The sequence below is a fragment of the Trichechus manatus genome, unplaced genomic scaffold (genome assembly GCF_000243295.1).
Source record: "Trichechus manatus latirostris isolate Lorelei unplaced genomic scaffold, TriManLat1.0 scaffold00069, whole genome shotgun sequence".
Taxonomy (NCBI): domain Eukaryota; kingdom Metazoa; phylum Chordata; class Mammalia; order Sirenia; family Trichechidae; genus Trichechus; species Trichechus manatus.
This window is the reverse complement of record NW_004444005.1, coordinates 8,337,450-8,354,595: the sequence shown is the minus strand read 5'-3', so window position 1 is coordinate 8,354,595 and position 17,146 is coordinate 8,337,450. Positions and strand designations below refer to the sequence as shown.

The window sequence follows — 17,146 nt, the reverse complement described above, 5'->3', positions numbered from 1 at the left end:
GACCTTCCGCCTGCGGCTGCTCGGGCCGGGGGAGACGCGGCGCCCCCGCAACGCCTCGGCGGCCCCCCGCTTCTCCGCCCGCTCCATCCTGCCCGCCGGCCCCCAGCCGCACGCGGGCTTCGTGGCCGAAACCAGGTGTCCCACGGACGGCCCCAAGCCCGTGACTCTAGAAGCTGTCAACTCATTCACTCCCAAAGCCATCGAGTCTTCGGTGTCCTGTCAGATGAAACCCTGTCTTATCAACCAGGTAAAGGTCAACGGGAAGGAAACTCCTTCGCCGGTGCTGTTGACCTGCAAGACGGAAGCTACCATTAACGCCACCGTGGAGATGGACTGCCCAGATGCCCTCTCCATTACGCAGTATTGGCAGATCTTTTCAGTGCCTTCTGCATTGCACCTGCCAGACTGGACTAAACCTTTGGATGTGCCACAACTCCAGACAAACGTAAATTCATCATTCCTCCATATTCCCAAGTCGTCTTTAATTTGGGGGATGTATGTGGTTAATTTCGTCGTGGCCATTACCACATCGGATCCAGAAATGCCTTTGGTAAAAGACTCAGATTACATCTACGTGGAGGTTGTTAGAAGTCGCCTGAAGGCCGTTATTTCTGGAGATTACAGAATAACAATGAATTTCACAGATGGGCTGGTTCTGAATGGTACCATGTCCTCTGATCCAGATGCAGACAACCCATTAGAGGGACTCAGTTTTTCCTGGTACTGTACCACCAATGGAGAGAACTACCATGGAGATAAAATCACAGTGTCAAGTAGCCAAGTTTGTCACCCGGGGCAGACGGACCTGCACTGGACAGGGGCCTCTGGCCCTGTACTAACACTTTTACCAGAAACACTTAAAGGTAACCGTGCGTATTTTTTCAGAATGGTAATACAGAAAAGTGACAGAACAGCATTTTCTGATAAAAGGGTGCACGTGCTCCAAGGACCAACACCTAAAGCAAGCATTTCATGTATCGAAAATTGTGGTAGAATTTTAATTGTATCTGATCGATTTTCTTTGTTTTTAAATTGCACAAATTGTGCCGTAAGTCGCATCTTCTATAAATGGTCAGTTTTGTCGAGTATAGCTCGTGAGATGCCGTTTGATTGGATGGGGCAAACTACAACAGGGAGAAATGGTGCTTATTTGTCTATAAAGGCTTTTGCTTTTAGGCAGTTTTTGGAAAAGAGGTATTGGATTTCTCTCTATATAGCAACTTGGGGTGGAGTGATCTTGGTCTTTAGGCATGGCTTTGTTATTAACCACGCCCCTCAAATCGGAGAATGCAAAATTAATCCAGCGAAAGGAGTTGCATTTGTAACTAAATTTGTCATCGGGTGCAGTAATTTTAAGGATAAGGATATCCCTCTTACATATAAAATAATAGTTTCCAATTTGTACAGTATTGGTGAAATAAGTTCTTTAAAAGAGAACACCTTGGGGGCCATCCCGTACTTGGGGACTCAGTCTAGAGCACCCCCTTTCTTTCTCCCAGTGGGTGTGTTGACTAATCATTACGCCGTGAAGCTCTATGTTCAGGTTTATGACTCTCTGGGAGCTTTTTCTCAGGTGACTTTGTATGCCACTGTGCGGGCTCCTGCTGATGAGAGCTCGCCGAGCGCTGTGCTGCATCAGTTACTCAGTGCTACCATGGGGCCCAACTCATCGCTATCTACTTTGCTTCAGAAGCAGGATTTTTTATCTGCGGGTTACCTACTATATACAGTAGCTTCCATTTTGAATAGCATGAAAACTGACTTAACGCTCCTCGATGTCAAAACCAATATCCGAAAACACCTCGTCCATCAGTCCTTCCTTCTTCCTATAACCACTTTGGTGGAAATTAGCCAGGTAGTCACAATTATTACTGAATTAGCCCAGAAAGCCTCTGAATTCACCCAAGGTGATCAAAAACTTGCCACTGTGAGGATATGGCAAGCAAATCAAGCACTACAAGCTTATCGACAGAAAGATACACACTTCCGTTCTGAACAAATAGAAATTGTGAGTACTGGAGTATTTACCGTTTTGTCTAATATCCTTAAACAGATTGCTCCTCACGAAGTTGTTCAAGATCCTTTCTATGTAGTAGAATCTCTAGCAGACACAATATTGGCTAGTATAGTGCCAGGGAGTGAAACCACTGTGCTGAGGACCTCAAACTTGAACATCTACGTAAAGAAAATTGAGAAGTGGGATGTTACCAAGGCCTTTACCAGAGAGCAACGCTGCCAAAATTGTTTTTATCCGACACTAAATGTGAGTAGTGTTCCTGATGTGCCTCCAAATGCTCCAATTTCTGTGACGTTTTGTGAGTTTGCAGACGACCCCTTTCCTTGGTTAAATTATGGGGGGAACATTGCAACAGAGGTGGTTGGGTTTAGAATGACAGGAGCCAAAGGTAACGGTGAGGTGACTGAGATCGCACCTGATGGAGTGGAAGTATACCTCATCAGAAAAAACTTGACCTATACTGCTTTTAAACTCACAGTAGGACCCAACAGTGAGCCTGATGAGGTTGATGAGTCCTTGAAAAAGACCACAGGGGGATTTCGCTTTGAAGTGGACAGCAGAGCAGTCAAGGAGTTGTTGGTCCACATTGTGACCAGCGTGACTGTGCTGTTCAAGGTGTTGGTGTATGCGGGCAGTCGGATCACCCCCACTGCTCTGGTGGCCACCTTCCTTGTGCCCCATGACACGCCTCCTACTGCCAGCCCGAGTGGCCTCTTTGACCCGGCCTGTTCAGTGAAGGAGGCCCGTGTGGTTTGCCTTCCCCAGTCCCTGCTGCGGGTGATAGCTCAGCGCGGACACTCATCCAAGTATGCCTTATCTGTGGTTCTGCAGGCCGCTCGTTTTGTCTTGACGCCCAGTGACGAGCTAGTGAGAATTTCTCTTTTCAGTGTTCACTGCTTGCACATGTACGGGATCCAGAGCGACTGGAGAGAAGACAATTGCATTCTAGGGGAGGAGACTAGCTGGCGCAAAGTCCACTGTATCTGCAAGAACAAAGGGAGGGCCAGGCGGCAGCTGAGCTCCATCTTAAACCCGACCAGCATTCAGCTGCATACCCACTATGTGACGGCCAAGGTGATCGTGGTCCCTAATGCTATAGACCTGCAGCTAGAGGTCCTCAAGAACGTTCACCAAAACCCGGTGACCCTCTTCACTGTGCTTTTCATTATGCTCATGTACGTAGTCCTGGCTTTCTGGGCCTTGCACAGGGATGAAACAGACCAGTTTCTTAGGCATCGTGTGATAGCTCTACCTGATAATGACCCTTATGATAAAATATGCTACCTGGTCACTATTTTTACAGGAAGCCGTTGGGGGTCTGGAACCAGAGCCGATGTCTTTGTCCAGCTTATGGGAACAGAGAGTACCAGTGATGTGCATTGTTTGAGCCATCCATATTATACAGCTCTCTACCGAGGAAGCAGCAATACTTTCCTTCTAACGACAAAAAGTGACTTGGGGGACATCCGCTCCATTCGTGTGTGGCACAACAATAAGGGCAAAAAGCCCAGTTGGTATTTAAGTCGAATCAAAGTGGAAAATCTGTTCACCAGATGCATTTGGCTGTTCATGTGCCGGAAATGGCTTTCTGTTGACACCTCTTTGGACAGAAAATTTCATGTTACCCATTCAGATGAGCCTTTAAACAGAAAGGACTTTTTCCTTATAAATACGACTTATGAACTAGGGAAAAGTCACATGTGGTTCTCTGTTTTTGCTGGTGTCATTGCAAAACCAGTTAATAGGCTACAAAAATTGTCGTGTTGTTTAGCAGTGCTGTTGAGCTTTCTTCTTTGTAATACTATGTTCCTTAATGCCAGTAGACAAGAAACTGCATCAAGAAGGTTATCCTACATCAGATTAATGATGACAGGAATTGAAAGTGCTTTAATTACAGTCCCTGTGCAATTATTGTTAATTTTTTTGTTCACCTATTCCCAGAGGAAACCTACTGAAATGAATCTAGAGGAGGCATCTCCTCCAAAGCATCATCCTCTGATGTCAGAAGAAAGTGGATTCTGGGACGAGCGTTTGGCAAAGTTGTATGCTTGTGAAACCACTAAGGCACAGACCAGGGAGGCCGAAAAGCTCACATCTAGGGGCAATCCGGAATTTTCTAAGGCTTCTAGACAGACTGCTATCAAAACCCAGAGCCAGCTTGAGGAAGCAGAGATTAAGGCCCCACAGACCCACAGCAGAAGTACAAATTACAACAATAACGACAATGACGACATAGAAGACAATCAAGATGTTCTTTCTGAAGAGCCCCCTTCCCAACAAAAACCTGCGGCCGAGCTTCTTCTGCCTTGGGGGTGCGTTTATGTAGCATGGGTCTTGGTTTTGGCCATTTGTAGCCTGTCGTCCTTCTTCATTGTATTTTATGGACTGACTTACGGCTATGACCTGTCGATGCGATGGCTCTTCACATCTTTTTGTTCATTCTTTCAGTCAGTTTTTCTGGTGCAGACATCTAAAATTATACTCTTGTCAGGTTTTAGAACAAATCAGCCGAAGTACTGTAAAAACCTTCCGTGGACAATCGAATATCGTTACACGGAGATCAGGGTTCACGGGCTGAGGAAGGATCCGGCTAAAAGGCACAAGCAGCATCTCCGTATCAACCACATCCGAGGTACCAGGATGTACCAGCCCCTCACGGAGGATGAAATTAGAATATTCAAAAGGAAGAAGAGGATAAAGAGAAGAGCATTGCTCTTCCTTAGTTACATTCTAACGCACTTTATCTTTCTAGCCCTTCTGCTTGGCCTCAATGCACTCCTGCACCACACCGACAGCTTTTACTATAACGAGTTTATTCAGGATTGTTTCTCTGTGGACCTTGCCACGGTCACTAAGCTGGAACACATCTATAGGTGGCTGAACAAGGTGGTGGTGCCTTTGTTCCACAACGACCTGAGGCCAACGTTTCTTTTTGAGAGCTCATCGAAAATCCTTGGCCTTCCACTGATGCGGCAAGTACGAGCAAAACCGAGCAAAAAAAAGTGTCTGCCTGACAAAAACCTCGTCCTAAGTAGCATTAAGAGGGAAATTAATTGTCATTCCAAGTACGGCATCAACCCAGAAGACACAAATAACTATTCCAGCTTTTGGAATGATGTTGATAATCAGGCTATCAGCAAGAGTCCCAATGGGTTTACCTATAAGCCACCGGAAAAGAAATGGGCATATTATTCCTATGGGCTGTTACATACCTATGGATCAGGAGGATATGTATTCTATTTTTTTCCAGAACAGCAGCAGTTTAATTCCACACTGAGGCTCAGGGAACTTCAAGGAAGTAATTGGCTTGATGAGAAGACATGGGCTGTGATTTTGGAACTTACGACTTTTAATCCAGATGCGAATCTGTTCTGTAGCATTTCCGTCATATTTGAGGTTTCTCAGTTAGGAGTTGTAAACTCAAGTGCGTCTGTGCACTCTTTTTCACTTTCTGACTTCAACAGGAACACATCAGCAGAAATCTACTTGTACCTGGCCATTCTCATTTTTTTTTTAGCCTATACTGTTGATGAAGGCTATATCATTATGCAAGAAAGAGCATCCTATGTGAGAAGTGTGTATAATTTACTCAACTTTGCTTTAAAATGCATATTTACTGTTCTGATTGTGCTCTTTTTCAGGAAACACCTCTTGACCACTGACATCATTCAGTTTTACTTGTCAAACCCTAAGGATTTCATTCCATTTCATGCCGTTTCTCAAGTAGATCACCTCATGAGGACAACTTTGGGTTTCCTGTTCTTTCTGACAATTTTGAAAACCCTTCGGTATTCCAGAGTCTTCTATGATGTGCGACTGGCTCAGAGGGCCATCCAAATTGCTCTTCCTGGCATCTGCCACATGGCCTTTGTGGTGTCCGTTTATTTCTTTGTATACATGGCTTTTGGCTACCTGGTATTTGGCCAGCACGAATGGAACTACAGTAACTTGATTCATGCCACACAGACAGTATTCTCTTATTGCGTCTCAGCTTTTCAGAACACTGAATTTTCCAGTAATAGAGTTCTTGGGGTCCTATTCCTCTCATCTTTTATGCTGATCATGATCTGCATCTTGATCAACTTGTTCCAGGCAGTGATTCTGTCTGCCTATGAGGAGATGAAGCAGCCCGTGTATGAGGAGCCATCAGATGAAGCAGAAGCAATGACATATTTGTTTCGTCAGCTAAGGATGGTGTTTCGCTTTTTGACCTTCCAATCCAGGGCCAAAGATGAACCTGAGTTTGTCACTGACATGCTGTATGGACAGCCAGAGAAGAACAACTGCCGGTATCTGGGGCTGAAGACCAGAAACATTAATGGGAAGAAAATGGTTTACCTCGTTGTTTGATCAGTGACAATTTCAAGAGCCACAAGGAAGATTTCCCCCCAATGCTCAGTTTGTGGGATGAAGGCATGTTTAATGGCCAGGTTGTGCTTTCTACCCATGTCCTTCACAATGCACACCTCCTACATTTCACAGTATCCCCACTCTTGGCCTCTGTTCTCGGGAATGTGGAAGTGTGTTGGAATGTCATGTAGTGTCTAGGGGAAAGGAGGATCAGAGCATTCGATTTTGGGATTGAATTCCCTTTATCAGGGAATTGCATAACTCCTGGTACAGAGGCAACCCTTATTTCTTTGGAGCCTGCAGCAGTTTAGAGGGATTACAGCCACTAGTTTTGAGAGCCAGATTTGGGGGAGGGGGTTGAAGACTCCCCACCTGGCACAGCATTCTCCTGCTGCTTCTATGCTCAGCCCAGGCTGGAATCCATGTGCCTACCGCTTCACCACTGAGCCTCAGACTCTTCAGCCTTGCTTGGAGTTTCCTTTGTGGACCAGGGCTGTTGAGTCTCCTCTCCCCTCCCCACTATTCCAGCTGGCCCAGGACTGGAGGGGTCTATGGGCACTTCCCAGTATTTACCCTCTTGCTTGGGCATGGGAGCTGGGGGTTAGAAGTCTGAAGCCTCCCATCCACTCAAGGCTACTACAAATTAAAGATGTAAATCTTAACATTTTCTGACCAAGAGACATACTTTTGTCAAACAAAAAGGAGTTATGTGTGGGTTCACACTGACATGTTACATACGTTGACTGTAGCTATAGATATATTCAAGATTTGAGCCCTTGGTTATTTATGACATTATTTAGGAATGATAATGAAAATGTAGTTTATCGTTTAAGAGCAACATGGGGTACCAGCTGCTATACTGTCACTCAGAAGCGTGGTCATTTCTGTCCATACAACGTTAAGCCTGATCAGCATTAAATGTGAGGTTTCTTCTGTGAGACTTGCAGTGATTCCTGAGTGGGGGCCATATATACAAGCGGCTCATGCCCTCAAAGTCTAGGGCCAGAAAGGGGACGGCCGCATCAGGCCGGCAGCCGCTTCTCACCAGGGTTCGCTATTCAACGTTCGCCCCTCAGAATCCTGCACTGCACCATGTTGGCATTATGACACTATGCTCTGCCAGCATCTGCACACAGTCCATCCTTTCCTCCCGAGGGGATGCCGGAGAAGCTGGGGCAGGGAGACAGGGCTTCTCTGCCGGCAGAGAAAACCACTTGGCTCAGTGACTCGCCCAGGGCCACTCTGTGTTAGCGAGGGTCAGGATGTCAGAGTTGGATTTTCCAGCTCCCCTGGTGGGGGTCGGGGGGAGGTCCCTGGGGAGGCCAGCCCACCCTGGCCCCTCACGTTCTGACTGGAGCGCAGCTTCCTTAGGCACAGCCTCTTCACCACTGGCCTTCAGGCTGAGAAAAAGAGCAAACGTGGGGCAAATTATTCCTTTGTCCTGGCCGAAGCCAGACGCAGGCCAAGGCGGAGGGCGTCCTCCTCAAAGCCAGTGGCTGGCTAGTCACGCCTCGCCGGGCTCACGTTGTTACGGGGGAGAGCGGCAGCAGGCGAGCTAACTTCAGCTCCGGAGGCGCGCTCTCGGCGAGACGCGCGGGGCGGAGATGCTGTCCGGCCAGCGCCCCTCGCTTCTCCAGAGGCCTCGCGCTAGCAACCTCCATTCTGAGGAACCCCGTGGGAAAGGAAGTGAGCCTCAAAAGGGCCAAAACAGGAGGCCAAGTCCAGGTGCTCGCGCAGGAGCAGCTCGGACGCCGTCTTCCTTCGGCCCGGACTCCGGCCCCCGGCCGAGACCTCAGCTCTGCGCTCGGCTTTCCCGGCAGACACCGCGCTGAGCCCCGCAAAGGCGGAAAGGACGACAGGGGGCGGAGCCGGGGATGAAGCCGCGCCCTGCTCCGCGCGTGCGCCCGAGGCCTGGTCCGCAAGGGGCGGATTCAGCGACGAGGTTCCGCCCAGCTCTATTCCGCGCGTGCGCTCGGGGCCCGGTTCCTCAGCGAGTCGGGGCCGGTGACGAAAACTCCGCCCCTCGCCGGGCTGTGCGTGCACTCGGGGCTCAGCCGTCAGAGGGCGGAGCCGGCGGGTGGTGGCGCGCACACGCCGTGAGGCGCGGAGTCGCGCGTGCAGGTGAGTGTGCGTGGCCGCGGAGGCCTTCGCGTCTCCCACGGTCTGTCCCAGCGCCTCCAGCTTCCCGGTCCGGGCCTCAGCTCCTTAGTGGGCGTGATGGGACCCTGAACGTCAGGGGTTGAGGCTTAGTGGTCGGAGCGGCTGCTCGCGGGGGTGTGGGAGGGACGGGGATGCGGGGAGGCTGCGTCGCGGATGGCGGGCTCTCTGGAGCTTCCGGGCGCGGGCGGGAGGGGAGTGGGCTCCAGGTGAGGGAACACGAGTGCAGAAGGCCGCCACTGTCGACGAACGCCCGGAACCTGCCTGCCTCCGAAAACGCCAGGCCACTTTGAGAAGGACCTGGGTAGCTCCAGTGTGCAGATGCGGGATGGAATTAGGTTCGCACACATCCACAGTAAATTAGAATTTTGTTCTTTTTAGTCCAGGTGGGATGACATGGCATTCCGTAATCTGTGCTTCCAATGTTTGCACGTCGGTTTGTCAAACTCCAAAGCTCATACCGGGTAACATCCATCACACTCAGATTCAGAAGAGCAGAGCGGTCACGGTGGAGAGTTAGGGACCAGCTGATTAGGACTTTGAAAGATGATTAGAAATTCCATTTGTTGTTGTGAGGTGCCGTCGAGTTGGTCTGGACTCATATAGCGACCCTGTATACAACAGAATGAAACACTGCCGGCTCCTGCGCCATCCTCACAATTGTTATGCTTGAGCCCCTTGTTGGAGCCACTGCGTCAGTCCATCTCGTTGAGGGTCTTCCTCCTTTTCTCTGACCCTCTACTAAGCATAATGTCTTTCTGCAGGGGCTGGTCCCTCCTGATAACAAGTCCAAAGTCCAGAGTCTTGCCATCCTTGCTTCTGAGGAGCATTCTGGCTGTACTTCTTCCACGACAGGTTTGTTCATTCTTCTGACAGTCCATGGTATATTAGGCAAAGAAAAAGGTGGCCAGTCTAAAAGATAATCACTTGAATCCATTAGATAGCTGAGGTTATAGGGCGACCCAGAAAACCAAATCTGTTGCCATGGAGTGGATTCTGACTCATAGTGACCCTAAAGGACACAGTAGAACTGCCCCATAGGGTTTCCAAGGCTGTAAGCTTTGCAGGTTCTCCCACGGAGTGGAGTGTCTGGTTGGGTTCAGGTTGGTTTGCTGCCAGGCACTCAACCACTGCACCACCAGATCTCCTTAACAAGGCAACCAGTTAGCTAGAAATCTACGGAAAGACAGGTACCTCCGAGACAGCATGGGAAAGGGCTCCACACAAGCAGATAAAAATTTGGCTAAATTTTTTTAAGGAAATGCTGTATAGTGAGTATGGGCTAGTGTGAGAGTATAGAAACTCTGAGAGCCACAGACACGGGAGCTTGCACCCACTTGCAGGCTTTTCTCCACAAACCTTCACTGGATACTCCTGGGAAAGACTGGGGCAGGGCAGGAGATTGGAGAAATCCCATTGGTGCAGGCCTGGAGGAGGAGGATGGCTGCTGCTCTGGTTGGATCCTTCCTGGATCTTTCTCGCCTGCCTGGGTCGTTCTCCCTTATGGAACAAAAGCCTTAAACCACTGGGGGATGGACAGCAAACTGTGTCACCCACTGGGCATAGGTGAAGACCTATTGATTACAGGTAGGGACAGAAGAAAGGAGAAACACCCTCTACCCCGGGGAGGGCCAGGGAATTGTCCTGGGAACAGATTGCTAGAGGTCACCGACTACTGGGGAAGGTGCAAGATTCCTGAGAAAACTTCATCCCAACACTCAGTCACCAAGGGCCAGTCTCAGACTGAAGCTGTGTCAGGACCACAGAAACCCACCACCACCAGGGGAGCAACTGCAGTCTACCACTGGGGAGGATCAAGAGAGACCCTGTTTGAGGCACAGGCAAAGAAAGGCCTAAAGCTGAGGGTGGAGTACACAGGGAGAGAATGAATCCCAACCCCAAGGTCAAGGTAATGCAAGAGAGATTTCAAGCCAGTGATGCCCTGAGGAGAACAATGGCAGCCACAAAAATCCAAACCCACCTCAGCTCCTTGCTAGGTTGACTCAATATTCCATGCTAAGGCCTAGCAGGAAAAAAAAAAGGATGCCCATTTTCAGGCATAAATACTACTTACCTTGGTCTTTGCTGTCTTACAAACGTCCAGGTTTCAACCAAAAGTGAGACAAAAATAAACTCAGTGTCAAGACTCAAAGCAATGAACAGAATTAGATGGGACCCAGATATTAGAATGATGAGACAGAATTTAAAACAGACATAATTAGTAGTTTAAAGGCTGTAGTGAAAAGGTATATGACATGCGTAAACAGATGGGGGAATTTCAGCAGACAAGGAAACAGATGGAAATGCAAGAAATAAACATAACAGATGAAGAATGCCTTCAAAGGGTATATCAGTTGATGTGACGTAGCTGAGGAGAAAAAAAAACCTTGAAGCTAATTCAGTAGAAATTAGGTAATTCCATCTGGGTAAACAAAAAAAGTGGAGGCTCAGTGAAAAAGAGAAAGACCCTGAAGGAGGTGGATTGACACAGTGGCTGCAATAATGAGCTCGAGCATCTAACAACTGTTGTGAGGATGGCGCAGGACCGGGCAGTGTATACAGGGTCTCTGAGTCGGAACTGAATCAATAGTACTGACAACAACAAACAAGAGAAAAGGAGTGGACGCAAAGCAGACCAGAGCGTTCACGGACTTGGGACACTAGCGAATGGGCAACATCAAATACAGTAAAACCTGGAAAAGCCAGAACCTGTGTAAGGCGGAAAGCTGGCAGAGAAGGAGAAAGCGAATATTTTCCACTAATAGAGGGCAATAGAAAAGTGGTTTAAGACTGCACCCTGTCAAAGGCGGAAGACTTGCGAGACCCAGGAGAACAAGGCAGTCCCGTTGAGTTCCGGCTCTCACAGGTTTCACTGTATTTGCAGTTGGAATCCCAGAAGAGAGAGAAGGGAGCAGAAGTATTTGAAGTGATAATGACCAAAGATTTTCTAAATAAAATAGAAATCAAACCCCAGATCAAAGACTTTGCTCAAAGAAGCACAGCAGGATAAAAACAAACAAACCCCAAAACTTAAGTGTCTGTTCACACTGCTGAAAACCATAAAGAGAAAATCTTCACGGCCCTGTCTCTCCATCTTGCAGATGGCATCTGAGGCAGAGCGCCGTCCCCAGGGCGTGTTTGAGTGCCAGCTCTGTGCTCTGTCAGCTCCATACAGCTACGTGGGGCAGAAGCCCCCCAACACCCGCTCTGTCGTGTGAGTACGTACTTTCTGGGCCTGTGGCCCGGAAGTGCCTGTCCTGAGCCACTGGCTGGGCCGGCCGCCAGGCCTGCAGCTGCCACGTGGTATGTTGTAGGCTTGTCCCTGCCCAGGCCCTGCAGATGTGTCCTGAGCTCTTGCAGAATCTCCAGATCCCTCCCCCTCGAGTCCGGAGTTGAGCACCCACTGCACGGCCCAGGCTGAAACAGCCCGCCAGCTGAGAACGAAGGGGCCCTTGGTGGCCATCTCGTTTGAGGCTGTGCCCTTGCTCCTGCTGGTTCCTGTCTAGATGCTCTCAGCGCGGAGACCGACTTCCTGCAGCAGCTGCAGCGTTCGCTGGAGGGAGTGTGTCGTGAGGCCCCGGGCTCCCAAGAGTCTGCCCCGAGCCCAGTGGGTCCTGGGCCAGTTTCTGGACATCGTTGTGGGGGGAAGCTGACTGATGCATTACTTAACGGGGGACACAGTGACAGGGACAAGGCTCCTTTGTTCAGGCAGGTTCCTCTGCTGAGCAGGAACCTGGGGTGTTGTCACATGACCCTGTCGGTCTCATCTGATGTGCAGTGTGAGGCCAGGCCTGCCTCCCAGGCTGTTGGGGTGGATAGAGGCCCTGGCTCCCCCTGGGTGGAAGCAGGCAGCTTGGGAGGAGGTGCCGTCTGCTAGGGGTGCAGGGGAGGGCTGGGGAATCCTGGAGAATCCTGGAGGGAGCCCCGTTCTCCCTACCCCTCCCCAGTGAACAGGCTGGGGTCTGGGGAATCATGGTGTGCCAGCCCTTGAGGCCTTCCGCCATGGCCCCGATTCTTGGGCTTCCTGTTATTATGTTATGCTGTGGCCTGGGTGGGCCAGCCCCCACTCCAGCGAGCACGCGTCCAGGCCGTTGTGACAGCCGTCATCCTTGCCTGCAGCCTCCTGGAGGAGAGCTACGTCCTGAAGGACCCCTTCACCGCAGACAGGGACAAGTTCCTGGTCCTTGGCTCACGATGCAGCGTGTGCAGCAGGCTGGTGTGCGTGGGCCCGGTGAGTTAGCACCCGGGGCTGGGACCCTCCCCCCACAACGTGGCTGTGGGAGAGGATACGTGGCCCAGGGACCAGAGACTTGCCAAGGGTGGCGTGAGCATTGGCCTTTCCTCCCTATGGTCATCCTCGGAGCCCCCCAGTCACCAGGTGGGGAGGGTGGCCAGGGCTCTGAGGGGCCAGCTGGCCCACCCCGTTATAGATAGGCCCAGCAGCCCAGAGGGGGCAGGGGCAGCCTAGAGTCAGGGGGTCTCGGCATGGCCTGAGGAATGCTGGGAAATGGATTCTTGGAGGCCCCTCTTACCAGTAATGCACACGCCTGTGCCCTCTCCACGCTGGGTGGGACTGTGTCTCGTCGCTCTTGGAGGGACCTCCCAGAGGAAGGACATCTCTTTCCTTGAGCCTTTGTTGTGTGCTGGGTGAGGCTTCCTCAGTCCTTCCCCAAACCTAGTCAGGGGGAGCAGCACTGTACCCATTTTAGAGATGAGGAAACAGGTTCAGAGAGGCTGAGCGGGCCAAGTTCACCGGGTTAGCTGAGCCTATTGTTTGAAAACCCACAGCTGGGAGGAGGCGCAGCAGGCTAGCGGAGGAGCATGGCATGGGTGACTCTGGGGAGGGAGGAGCCTTCTGCCCTGGGGGTACAGGGCCAACAAGGGGAGCTGAGTCACGGACCACATGTCAAAGTCAGACTCTGTCCTCAGAGGTCAGGCTGGGGCTGAGTGGGGGGAAGCCACAGCGTGGGCAGAGGCGGCATCCAGAGTACCTGAGGAGCACGGAGCACCTGGGGAGGAAGAGAGACGGGGCAGGCGGGGTGGGGCCAGGTGGCACAGGGCCCAGAACGCCACCCCTTGGCACTGGGGGAGGTACCCACGCAGCTCTCAGATCTCCAGCTTCCTCTACCCAGCCCGTCCCATGGGAGGGTTCCCTTCCAAGAAGTGAAGGAGGTGCGACCTTGTATCAGCCGAGGTGCATTCTAAGCTGTTGTAAGAGACCCCCAAAACACAGTGGCCTCAGTAAGAGAAACGTGCATTTATTTCCTTTTCTTCTGCATAAGAGTCCAGAAGCAGGCGGTCCAGGGCTGGGTGGGGTCATCCACTTTGGGTCCACTGACTGTCCCGACTCCCAGCCAGCGGGAAGGGGCGGGGGAGCTCATGCCCATTCTTTAGAAGGGGTGACTAGGAAGTGATACGCATAGCTTCCGATGACACCCTGCCCCCCGGCCAGGACGAAGTCAGCCAGGCGCAAAGGGGGCTAGGGAATGTCCTGAGCTGGGGCCGTGTGCCAAGTTGGGGCTCAGGGGTCCACTATTACAGGACCCGGTTGGACATGTCTGCTGGTCCATGGTGTCCTGTGGGCTGTGGGGCTGTCCCTGTGGACCCTGCCGTGGTCATCAGGAGATGCAGGGATCTCCAGCTTCTAACTCTTTCGCGGGGCCTAAGTAACAGCTCCCTTTGTTGGCAGTCGCCCCCGTGATGGGGCCGCATGCCCCTTTAGGAAAGCTGTGCTCCCAGCAGCCTTTACACAGCTCAGCCTCCAGCAGCAGCAGCAGCGGGTGGTGGCTTCTTGGGTGTGTTTACTGGGCCGTCGAGGTGGTGCTGAGAGTCTGCCTCCCGCCGTCCCTCGCCCCGCTGGGATCCTGCCCCCCCGCGAGCCAGCTCACAGCTAGCACCCTCTCCTTAGGTGTGCACAGGCCCCAGCCGAGCCTCTCACACCCTCCTCCTCAGCAGGCCCCCGGCCAGGCAGACTGCCCAGTCCTACCACACCCGCCCACTGGGCCCTGCCCACACTGGCTCGGCCGTGACCTTGGCTCGGTCCTTGCCAGTTCTGGCCTGTATTACCCCACCGTCTAGCCTCCCTGTCTCCACGTGCCCCCTCCTAGTCTCCCTGTACGCCGTCTGTCTGTCACCCCTACTTCTCACCCCCACCCCATCCCCACTTGCAGTCTTTCACCAACTTCCTCTTCTCGGCAAAGATGAAGCTCCTCCAGGCGGCCTGCCAGGCCGTGTACTCCCTGCCGCCTCTGTTTCTGCATCCTGGGGGGCCTGGCCTCTGGGAGAAGCTGCTCCCGGTCCCAGGATACTCAGCACCCTTCCGTCCTCCTTCCTCTTCAGGAATGCAGTTTATTCTACACCAAGAGATTTTGCCTCCCTTGTGTCTGGGAGAACATCGATGCTTTCCCACAGGAAATCCGGCAAGATGTGGACAAGAGGAAAGCTCTGGCCAGGACGCCCTGCGGCAAGCCCAGTTCTCGGACCTGAGGGCAGCCAGGGGCCAAGTGGGCAGCCCCTGCACGGAGCTTTGGGGGACAGCTGCGGCCCGGGCCAGGATGCTACTGAGCTGGAGGCCGTGGTGCCTGGCTTCATTCCTGGGTTGTGTCTACAGCCGGGGGAGCTGAGCAGGCCAGCCTGCAGCAGCAACGGGCAGACGCAGGACAAACACCTCGCCAGCCCGGCCCAGGCACTGCAGGGCTCCTCTAGTGCCGAGGACCCTGGAGCGCTGGGTGTGGCTGGCCCTCGGGCCCAGAGACCATGGGACAGCAGCTGCCCAGAAAGGGAAGCCCAGGCCGGCCTGCTGGTCCTCCCTCTGCCTGGGGCTGGGGGTCGAGGCCTTGCTTCCAGGCCCTCCGGCTTATCTGCTGACCCACACATGGGCCTGGAGGTGCTTTGCTCGCTTCATGTTCACCCCTCAAATACGGGGTCCCCGCCTCTGCTGCCCTTGCTGTGCTGGCTGGAGGACGCAGCCGTGGGGAGACAGAGGCCCCTGCTCACGGTCTGGTGCGGGAGACCTCGAGTGGTCCTGGGCGGGAGGCGACCGATAGTCGGAGCAAAGATGCGGATGGCTCACCAAGAGGGAGCCCGTGGGCGCTGGTGGGGAGAGATGGCCGAGCCGGTGATGCTCTCCCTTTAAGGACATCTGACAGCGGCTACCTCCAGAGTGAGACTGGGAGGGTAGACGGGTGGAATTTTTACTTCACGTTCTTGTGGACTGCCTGGAAAATGCTATTAATCTTGAATATGTATTGTATTTATGATTAAAATACCAAAGAAGCAGTCCGTTTTTGGAAACATCGCAAGACCCACGGTTCTCCACCGCGTGCTGGGTCTGGCAGTGGACAGGTCTTGTGGGAAGCGGACTGCCGGCTTCTAGCTTTTTCTCCCGTCCCAGGCTTTGGCTCCAGCTCCAATCCCAACTCCGTTCCCTTGCCCCTACTCCCAAGTCAGATCTGCCTGGGGCTCCCTCTGCTCACCCTCACCTCAGAACCTCTGTGTTGCTGCCCACGCGCTCTCCATGTTGACTCGGCCCTTGGTGCCTGTGAAGTCCAGCCCCACGGCCTACTGGGATGTTCTGGGGTCCTGTCCCTATGGACCTCCCTGTAGTCCCTAACCCCACGGCCTGTTTTCCTGTGGCACCCCACCCGGCGGCCCGCCCCCCCCATCACCTACGGGGTTCCAATTGGCATCATAATTCCCTGTGGGTTTACCTAGCAGACCCAGCTAGATGAGGAGCAGGGACTGCGTCATCTTTTGTCACAATGGATGGCCGACTTACAGGGCCTGGGAAGTGTCGGAAACGGGGTTGGCGAAAGAAGGAAGAACTTACACTGAGTGAGCGGTGGGCTGGATTTTGTTTTAAAATGCCTATGCTTTCCAGTTTCCCGTTTCTGATTTCTTTGGACCAGTAGGTCACTTGGGGCCACATTATCCCAGGTCCGTTCCCACACTTAAGGACAAAAAGGTAATCCATGTGCAGGTGAGGGCGGCTGAGGTGGGATGTTCTGGGCGGAGTGGACAGCAGGGGATTCGTTTTTTCCAAACGAATTCATTCATACAGCATCACTCAAAGCTCACCAAATAATTTTAAAAAATAGTTTATTTTGTAAAACCATTAAGGCAAAACTGTGCCCTGAAATTAACCTTTCTCATTCGTCAGTCTTCAAAGAGGACATTCCGGACACGGAAGTCCCATACATTCAGGCTACAGATCAATACACACGATCAGTTCAATCTCTTCACAGGAAAAGGAGTAAGACCCGAGATTTAAAAAGAATTAAAGTGATATATTCTAGTAGCCTGGAACCACCCGGTCAGTTAACGTGACTAGAACTATTGGATCGCCCTTCTACGCGCATGTGTTTCCTGAGGTCCTGGACACCTACCCATACCCAGAGTCTGCAGAGAGGACGCCGAGGCATGGGCAACAGCGTCTCCTTTGGAACGGCCCCTGTTTAGCGGTAAAAGCCAAGTGCTTTAATGAGAGTACAAGGCACCCAACAATGGCGATGATGAATGCAGGTCAAGAAAGCGAGTCTAGTCCTTGCTTCGGGAATGTGCCCCCTTCCTCTGTGGGTCCCGGCAGGCCCCCCTGGCTGTGGGGTTTTAGCATGATGGCAGTGT

General features: G+C 52.2%; 2 protein-coding genes across 6 annotated transcripts; both read left to right on the top strand.

The window, feature by feature from the left end:
- Position 1: 1 nt before the first annotated feature.
- On the top strand, positions 2-6,715 carry PKDREJ (polycystin family receptor for egg jelly; the record flags this gene model as incomplete). The annotated part of the gene is made up of 1 exon (XM_004380061.2): positions 2-6,715. A coding segment is annotated over one exon (6,366 nt), but the record flags the coding sequence as incomplete, so codon positions are not given.
- Positions 6,716-9,338: 2,623 nt separating this feature from the next.
- On the top strand, positions 9,339-15,802 carry CDPF1 (cysteine rich DPF motif domain containing 1). Of its 5 annotated transcripts, XM_023734621.1 has the most exons (5): positions 9,339-9,379; positions 11,626-11,738; positions 12,031-12,131; positions 12,644-12,755; positions 14,864-15,802. In XM_023734621.1, exons 3-5 carry the CDS (start codon positions 12,031-12,033, stop codon positions 15,008-15,010), a joined length of 360 nt encoding a protein of 119 aa, XP_023590389.1. In that variant the 5' UTR covers positions 9,339-9,379; positions 11,626-11,738; the 3' UTR covers positions 15,011-15,802. The 5 variants fall into 5 exon arrangements, with proteins under 5 accessions (XP_023590389.1, XP_023590390.1, XP_012412046.1 ...); XM_023734622.1 differs by lacking the exons at positions 9,339-9,379; positions 12,031-12,131 and having other exon boundaries at positions 11,320-11,738; positions 14,936-15,802; XM_012556592.2 differs by lacking the exons at positions 9,339-9,379; positions 12,031-12,131 and having other exon boundaries at positions 11,320-11,738.
- Positions 15,803-17,146: the final 1,344 nt, after the last annotated feature.